Source organism: Hyaena hyaena, unplaced genomic scaffold (genome assembly GCF_003009895.1).
Source record: "Hyaena hyaena isolate Hyena2069 unplaced genomic scaffold, ASM300989v1 scaffold_15, whole genome shotgun sequence".
NCBI lineage: Eukaryota > Metazoa > Chordata > Mammalia > Carnivora > Hyaenidae > Hyaena > Hyaena hyaena.
This window is the reverse complement of record NW_024080647.1, coordinates 2,913,137-2,922,246: the sequence shown is the minus strand read 5'-3', so window position 1 is coordinate 2,922,246 and position 9,110 is coordinate 2,913,137. Positions and strand designations below refer to the sequence as shown.

Below are 9,110 nucleotides of genomic sequence, written 5' to 3'. Positions count from 1 at the left end.
CTCTCTGCCCCTCCCCTGCTCATATTCTGTCTCTCTCTCTCTCTTTCTCTCTCAAAAACAAATAAAACATTAAAAAATTTCTTTAAAAAAAAAAGGCTTACCTAATTAGGTATGTCATAGTAATAGTCTCACTTTTGATTAATTCATAGTCACTTTGTACTAATTATGGAAGCATCACCCATTGAGTTCTGGCCTATGAAGGGGAAGGGATTATTACAAGATGTATATTTCAAGTGGTGGGATCCTGGGAGCCATGACAGAATTCTACCTACTGTATTTACCATGAATTATTTGCTTAGAATGTGTTCTCAGAAATAGGATGAGGTCTGAGTATTTTATGATGCTTGACATACATTACCAAATTTTGGTACCGATTTACCAGCAACAGATGTGAGTGAAAGCTTATCAATATACTTGATTAATTTCTTGGTACTTATTACCTGTTCTTAGAGGTGGGCACTTCCATCAACCTGGCAAGGGTATTGAAGTTAAGAATTATCGGGGCGCCTGGGTGGCTTAGTCGGTTAAGCGTCCGACTTTCGCTTAGGTCATGATCTCGCGGTTCGTGGGTTCGAGCCCCGCGTCCGGCTCTGTGCTGACTGCCAGCTCAGAGCCTGGAGCCTGTTTCAGTCTGTGACTCCCTCTCTCTCTGACCCTCCCCTGCTCACGCTCTCTCTCTCTCTCTCTCTCTCCTAGAAATAAATAAAACATTTAAAAAAAAAAAAAAAAAAAAAAAGAAGTTAAGAATTATCTTGTGGATTTGCCAGTTGTTCCATCTGGACAACTTGGTGGGTGGTATTAGTAACCCACTCAGGCCTGCTTGGTGAGGCAGTTCTCGAATTTGTGTTAACCAGATAATCTAACGGTTTGCTGATAGTTCTCATTGATGACTTTGCTTATAGTTTAGTTTGAAGAGTAGTATTGAAAGGTGGAAAATTCTATCTGGCTGCCTCTGTTTTTATCCTAATGGATGCATAGTTTAGGCTTAGCAAGCATAGCCATGCTAAAGATTGTGCTTGTTCTTTTTTTTAATGTTTATTTATTTATTTTTGAGACAGCGTGAGAGGGGGAGCAGCAGAGAGAGGGAGACAGAATCCCAAGCAGGCTCCATGCTGTCAGTGCAGAGCCCATTGCGGGGTTCTACATGGGTCATGAGACGATGACCTGAGCCAAAACTGAGTCGGACACTTAATCGACTGAGCCCCCAAGTGCCCCAAGATTGCTCTTGCGCTTTAACTCCTTATTTTGCTGTTTTTTATTTCAGGAATATTTCATAACTCCATCAATAGATATACAAGAACAGGTGTATCGTGTTCAAAAACTCCACCATATTCTAGAAATATTAGTCAGTTGCATGCTTTTCATTAAACCCCAACACGAGCTCCTCTTTGCTTTAACACAGTAAGTACTGCTCTCTTTTTCCATTCCCATAAAAATGTATTCTCTTGTGAAGCAGCTGGGGCCAAAATATGTGCAGTTTTTATTACCAATTAAGGTAGAATCTGTGCACTGTGTCTTCACAGTAGTAGAATGGTTCTGAGCCCCTGTCAGAGGAAGGAAAGGCTTTGGGTTCAGAAGGACTCAGGTTTGAAACTTGGTTCTAGCACTTTCAGACTTTCTGAGGAAATTTCCTTTCACTGCCTCTTATTTTCTTATCTGTAAGCAGGAACTAATAACTTCAGGTGTTTGTTGTTGGGATTAAATGATGTCATGTGTCCAAAGTACCTGACACCTAACAGGTGCTTCATGAATATTTCCTTCTCTTTTATTTTCTTTTTATTTTTTAATGTTTATTCGTTTTTTTTAAAAAAATTTTTAATGTTTTTTATTTATTTCTGAGAGAGAGGGAGAGAAAGAGACAGCGTGAGCAGGGGAGGGTCAGAGAGAGAGGGAGATACAGAATCTGAAACAGGCTCCAGGCTCTGAGCTAGCTGTCAGCACAGAGCCCGATGTGGGGCTCAAACCCATGAACCGTGAGATCATGACCTGAGCCAAAGTTGGACGCTTAACTGACTGAGCCACCCAGCTGCCCCTCCTTCTCTTTTCTTTACAGCCTTACGCATTTGGGCCAAACTAATCATTGCTAGGTCTCCAGTGGTAATTGAACGGACCAAATATTATTACCAGACCTCCGCCAATAGCACTGTTATAATTTTAGAGATTCTGCTAATCGGTTTGACTAGAAACAGTTTGGAATCAGCCTCTTACATGGGTTGCTGGTGTCTCACGTGTATTTGAAGCTTCACATTGGGAATGAGTGAGCCATCCAGTGGAAGGGCTGCGTTTCTTTTTCCCTGTGGAAGGAAATGTACTATTACCTTTCCTGAATTTCTGTTTTGCCTCAGTTATAAAGGGAAACATTTGAAATTGTTCCTGTTTACAGAATCTAATATTTATTTTCATTAAAGATGAATCGTGTAAGTGAGTTAACTCTTTAATTCCCCAGAATCTGAAAATGATGGAGGCTGTATCTTTGTCTCTCTTTAGCTTCTTATTGGTTTTCTTTTTCTGATACCACTTCCTCCCCACTTGGGCCTTTGCTTTGGCTTAACTTAATATGTCTTCTATTAATTTTTGAAAATTGAAGAAAAAAACCATTTGAATGAGACATCCTTTCAAAATCAGAAACAACCTAACCTTTCTGTTGTGGGGAGAGAAGGCATTGTTTTTGTTGTTGTTGTTGTTGTTTACTTTTGTGGCCCTGAAATTATTCTTTTGCTATTGTTTTGGTTAGTGATACTGGGTGAAATGTTTCTCTTAGGAGCTTTAGATTACCAGAAAGCCTTTATCTCCAAGGGCCATTTTTTTCCAAAAGAGGTTCTTTTTTGTTGTTTTCTGTTTATTTGTTTTAGATCCTGCATAAAGTATTACAAACAAAATCCTCTTGATGAGCAACACGTTTTTCAGCTGCCAGTCAGACCAACTGCTGTAAAAAGCTTATATCAAAGGTCAGCAATTTAATAATTGAATTCTGCTTTAAGTCTGGCTATAATTCTTGGGCAACTTCTGTGTCCTTTCTCTGGGGATCTCATAACCAAGAGCTGCTCCACCTCTGAAGCCTTAATCATCTCTGTCCTGCTCTTTGACTGTCATCTGATATGGGTTCACCCTCTCCCTTCTCCCAGACTTTTGTCTTCTCTTTGTTCTACTGTTGGGCCTCTAGTCTTTCATTTTTCTCTTAACTTGCAATTCCTTCACGGTATAGGACAGAAAATAGATTGAGAAGGAAGTTATCAGGGTAATGACGACAAAGTCGAAGGTATGGCTGTGAGGAATGAGGGTTTGGGATTGGGGAGGTGTGGGACTGTGAGGCTAAGGTGACGGACTGGCCATCCATATAGATTCTGAAGTTGTCTCAAATGATAGTTTCCTCAGCTCTTCCCTCAACAGGTAATGTGCTTGAAATTTCTCTCATACTGAAGCCACTATGTTTACCCTCCCCCTATGTTGTTCCCTCTTAGCCAAACCCTGTCATTCCTGGAAACTGCTCTGGCAGAGGTCTCTGGGGGCCTTCTAATTACCAAGTCCAGTGGACTTGCGTTAGCTCCTGGTGTATTCAGCTGGCCCACCAGTTCTTTCTCCTCATGAGTAAGCACTTAGAAGGCCATTTGGCATTTAACACTACTCCTTTCTTGGACCTCTGTCCCCTTTCTTCATTTCTGTGACACTGCGTTCTGTGTTCATTTTAATTCCACTTCGCTGGCCCCCCTCCGAGACTGAGAGTAGTTCTCTCTTCAGGTCCTTCCTCTGTCTCCTTGTATGGCTTTTCACCAGAACACTTTCTGCCTTCTTTTCTTACTTTCCGTCTTCCCTGGGTGGTTGGATTTGCACTCAAAGCCTCAGTTCCTTTGAGCTAATGATAACTCAATACTCCCATCTCTAGGTTCTCCTGAGTTTCAGAGCCATGTTTCTAAAGGCCTATTAGAGGTAAATCCCCAACATCAGCGTCCTGTAGGTAGTTCAGACTCAAAACCCAAATTTAGAGTTGCGACCTGTTCATCTCTTCTTTCTCAGTGCCTCTCACATGAGGACTTCGCTAATTATGAGTATAGAAGAAGGGAAGGAAATAACTGGGGCTTTTGTTTCCCCTTTGATGTTTTTTCTTTCCTTAGTGAGAAGCCACAGAAATGGAAAGTGGAAATCAGTGGTGGTCAGAAGAAGGTGAAAACACTTTGGCAGCTGAGTGACAGCGCACCTGTAGACCATTTGAGTTTCCACAAACCTGGTAAAGACGGTTTGTAATCTATTCACATAAATTCTAATAGAAAATAAACCGAATCTTTACTGGTACATTATGATAGCTCTTGTGCCCAGTTTTAAATAATTTTCCTGAACTCTGGGTGTAAAACATATTTATTCTTGGAGGAAAAGTCATAGAAATGAGTGCTTTTTCTCATCCTGGATGGAAGAACTTTTATTAAAAGAGGTCAAGCAATAGGGATACAAGGAGTAAAAATAGATTCTAATGTTGAAATGCCAGTTCATACTTTAGTGCACTCTCTGAGTGATATTTCTAATATCTTCTCCGGGGGGCTGGAAGAAGGTTGAGTTTTTTTTTTTTTTTTTTTAAGTTTATTTTTGAGAGAGAGCACCAGCAGGGGATGGGCAGAGAGATTGTATCCCAAGCAGGCTCCATCCTGCCCGTGCAGAGCCCAACGCAGGGCTTGAACTCATGAAACCACGAGATCATGACCTGAGTTGAAACCAAGAGTCAGACATTTAACTGACTGAGCCACCTTGGTGTTCCGAGATTTTTTTTTAATGTTTATTTATTTTGTTTATTTATTTGTGAGTGAGTGGGGGTACATGTGTGAGCATGAGAGGGGTAGAGAGAGAGAATCTTAAGCAGTCTCAGTGCTGTCAGAGCAGAGCCAGATGTGGGGCTCGATCATGACCTGTGCCAAAATCAACAGTCAGATACTTAGCTGACTGAGCCACCCAGGTGCCCCAAGATTTCTAACGTTCTGTCAAAGATGGTCCACATCAGTCAGAGAATGTGTGTGAGCCTCTGGTGTAATAAGCTGGCTCCAACTATTCCTCCTTCAGTAAACACCTGTAAAATTGTTCTCTTCATGTATGTGGATTGCAAGATGCTCTCCTCCCTTTGTATAGATCTTAAATTGCTTTATTCAGTTATTGCAGTGACTATCTAAAATCATATCTAATTTTTTTCCATATCTGATAGTTTTAAGACAATCTAAAAGATTTCAAAAGCCTATAGTCAACCACTGCAGGTTATTGAACTAAGAACTCTACAAATAGTTCTAGTTTAGTGATTGATACCTTGCAAAATTATTTCCATGAAAGGTTTTTATTCTCCCCCAAATATTTTTTGATTGAAGCATAATGGAAACTTCTCTCAACTAGAATGGAAACTTCTCTATTCATATGGCTGAACCGTAAAAGCCCTAAAGACATGGAAAAATTTTCCTGAGGACCATCAGTTAAAATCATGCTGTCTTTTCTAAGTGTGATATGAAACCTGGAGGCTATAAAGCTTGAAAATCAACCATATAAAGTTAGAAAAGTTTCAGCATGACAAAAAAATACTAGAGGCAAAACAAGTGATAAGGAAGATTAATTTGCAGCTCATGTTCAGAAAAGAGGCTACATTGCCTAGTACATAAAGAACTTCCAAATCAGTAAGAAGAATGTTAGTAGAAAAATGCAAGTAAGATGAACAGTTTACCAAAGAGGAAATTCAGATGTCATCTTCTGAATGAAAGATGCTCAGCCCTCCCTATGATAAGAGAAATGCATATTTATATTATAGAGATACCATCTTTTACCTGTCGGATTAGCAAAGATCGAAAAGTTTGTTATCACAGTACTGGCAAGGATATGAACAGGCAGGTGGTCAGCCTCACATGTTGCAAGTTGAAGTATAAGCTTGACAGCTTCCATGGAGGGCGATAGCCACCAAAATTTTAACATACAATTTTTGGCCTGGCAGTTTTATTAATAGCGATTTATTCCATACATAAAACCAGATGTGTGCAAAAAGACCAATGTACAAGGTCATTAAGTGTGGTATTGTTTACAGTAGTAAAAGCCTGGGAAAAAATATGGAGACGAGTATTAGAGAAGGTCCGGAAAGATACAACAGAAATTTAACTGTAGCATAGTGAGAGCAGGTGTGGTTCCCAGCACTCTCCAGGTGATTCCATTGTGCAACTAGTATGAGAACCACCAATTTTTAAAAAATTTTTAAAAATGTTTTATTTATTTTTGAGAGAGAAAGAGCATGAGCAGGGTTGGGTCAGAGAAAGAGAGAGACACAGAATCTGAAGCAGGCTCCAGCCTCTGAGCTAGCTGTCAGCACAGAGCCTGACGTGGGGCTCGAACCCACGAACGTGAGATCATGACCTGAGCCGAAGCTGACTGAGCCACCCAGGCGCCCCTGAGAACCACCAATTTTAGCATTTTGTTTTAATTACAGATTTTGTTTAAAAAGACCTATGTTTTATGATTAAAAAGAAAGTTTTAAAGCTATGAACATATGTGATAAGTTTTTGGGAAATGCTGTTTTATTTATTTTTTTAATTAATTAATTTATTTTTTTAATTTTTGAGAGAGAGAGAGAGAGACAGCGTGAGCAGAGGAGGGTCAGAGAGAGAGGGAGACACGGAATCTGAAGCAGGCTCCAGGTTTTGAGCTGTCAGCACAGAGCCCAACGCGGGGCTCGAACCCACAAACTGTGAGATCATGACCTGAGCCAAAGTCGAACGCTTAACCGGCTGAGCCACCCAGGCGCCCCTGGAAAATGCCATTTTAAATAAATTTTATTACATCAAGATTAAACCTTTTTCATGAGGAAATTCATGCAAGATTAAACACCTTTTTTCAGTGATGCTGGATAAGTGAAGTAGAGTGAACGTATCTTCTAGAGTCTTTTTGATGCAGATTACTTCACAAAAGAGTGAAAGTTATTTTGAATGTTAGAGTTAAAACAATTTATAAATACATTGGTCCAGTAACTCTATGAAAATAAGGAATTCTTATGAAATCCTATATTTGTGTGCTTGGAAAACTACTCACATACTCCATTTTGGCTAGAACTTTAAAACCCATCATATATTCCTGATGTGTTTGTCTAGAAATTATTCAATCACTTCCAGCCCAAAGCAAGACCCACTTGTGAAGGAGGCCCTCGTTTGTAAATCATGGGCTATTTGGACAAAGCCCCAGTGATAAATATTAAAACCCAGTCACGATTTATTTTTTGCCAAAGATCATATGCATTTAAGAGGTTAGACTTTCTGCTTCATTGGACTGAGCTGAGCACTTAGGTCCAATACTAGCTTTTCAAGGTATCTAATGTGATACTGTTGAGTAAAACACTGAAATCAAAAGCAGGAAGACTTAGAGAAAAAAATGTCACGGGAAGAGAATAATGATTTGGTGCGAACAGGTGAGAAGAGTGGTGTCTGGGAGAGTGCTGCTTGCCCGGTGGGCGCCCTGCAGATGATTGTTGATAATGGTGAGAATATGGAAACCAAAAGGCTGACCCGCACGAAAGTGAACACAAGCTCATCTAAATGTTAATTGCATTTGTTTTTGAAGTACAGTCTTCAGAGAGGGGAAAATGTGTATTTGTCTAGCCCTAAGGCTAGAAATCTCAAGTAGAAATTGTTTACCCAAATATATGTTAAGATTGGAAAAAAGAGTTTAACTATAGTGGATGAGGCACAAAAATGAAGCAGTAGGTTCCCAAATTAGAGAATTAAGCTTTGTGTCCTGGCAGTATCGTAGCCAGTGAGATTTATCCGAGGCGTGATTATTGCTAATTGAAAAATCTAGAATTAAAACAAATCTGCTTTGTATTTTCTTTAATCATGTTTTCAGTGCATCAAGGTTTACTACATAAAAGATTTGTCCATGCTGGGTTTTGTCTCAGAAATTCAAAGTAGAAGATACATGTCATTCAGATTACCTCTTGGTTATTGTAAAATTCAGCACTGTATATGGTAGAAAAGCTAGCAGGCTGGTAAGCAGTTCTGATCTCTATCTGGTTACAGATGTTTCTGAATTAACATTAAACGGTAGCCTGGAAGAAAGGATGTTCTATACTAACATGGTTACCTGCAGCCAGGTGCATTTCAAGTGAAGTGTGCTGATGGAGCCCTCTGTAAGGTAGTATGTTCGCTTTTTGTCTCCAGATACTTTAGTGTATTAAGTATCTTATGTTTTAGATTTTTCTACAACAGACGTGTTTATTTAATACGTTTGGAATATGGATTATTTTTCAGGATTCATGTAAAAAGGCTTATCAGATGTTATTGAGTAATGCAAGTTTTTAATTTCCTTTCTACCATCTGTAGTAAGTAGGATTAATCCTGAAACCAGAGAAACAAAAACGTTTTTTTGAGTGGTAATGTCTTTGCATTTTAAATCTCTATATATCGTAGAGAGTTTGATTTCAAAAACATTGATGGGTGTGAAAAACCCTGAAGGAACCTATCAATTGAGGTTGAAAGCAAAGTTCTGTTAAAAACAATTTTACCCCAGCCCAGTTGTAGGACTAAGCCCCAGATGTAAACACCTTTTTAAAATGTTTAGTTTAAGATAATATTAACCAAGAAAATTAATGCGATAGCATTTTCTACTGTCTTACTGTTTTTGTGCTTTAGAAACAGTAGAATCAGGTAATGAATAAAATGTCTCTTCCTTAAGCCATGGTTTGTCCTCAGGTAAATAGATGTTACTTAATTTTAGCAATTTCGCATAGTTAAGAATAAAATGGACATTTATTTTAAAAAAACAGAATAGGCACAGAGAAGATATTAAATATATTTCTTTTAGGTATTTAGTTGAAGTTAATTGCATTTAGTGCAAGAAAGTTTATCTCAGAAAAGTGTATATGCTCATTTACTTGGTACCTACCTAATGCATTTCCCTGGTTGCTTGATAGAATTTAGAGCCTGAAGGGATTGTTACGTGCAGATGATTGACTGTCTGTCATGTGTAGGACAGTGCAAAGATGGCATTTATTTCCACATGAAAGCAATATTTCTGGACAGATTTTTAAAAGGACAAAAAATCAAGTAACAAAATAGTTTATGCACTCTGATTCCTTTTTTGTAAAGTGAAAATGCATAATAATAGACAGC

General features: G+C 38.9%; 1 protein-coding gene and 1 pseudogene across 4 annotated transcripts in view; both read left to right on the top strand.

Annotated features, from left to right (window-relative positions):
- Positions 1-9,110, top strand: part of ZWILCH (zwilch kinetochore protein) — a 41,755-nt gene that overhangs the window by 32,027 nt on the left and 618 nt on the right. For 2 of the 4 annotated variants that reach the window (XM_039219528.1, XM_039219557.1), the window contains 4 exons: positions 1,265-1,401; positions 2,853-2,948; positions 4,113-4,225; positions 8,019-8,133. In XM_039219528.1, the coding sequence (XP_039075459.1) occupies positions 1,265-1,401; positions 2,853-2,948; positions 4,113-4,225; positions 8,019-8,107 (435 nt within the window). In that variant the 3' untranslated portion in view covers positions 8,108-8,133. Of the gene's footprint in view, positions 1-1,264; positions 1,402-2,852; positions 2,949-4,112; positions 4,226-7,845; positions 7,982-8,018; positions 8,134-9,110 lie in introns of those variants that run through there. The other 2 variants (XM_039219540.1, XM_039219550.1) reach the window with 2 other exon arrangements.
- Positions 7,727-7,846, top strand: LOC120222583 (annotated as a pseudogene).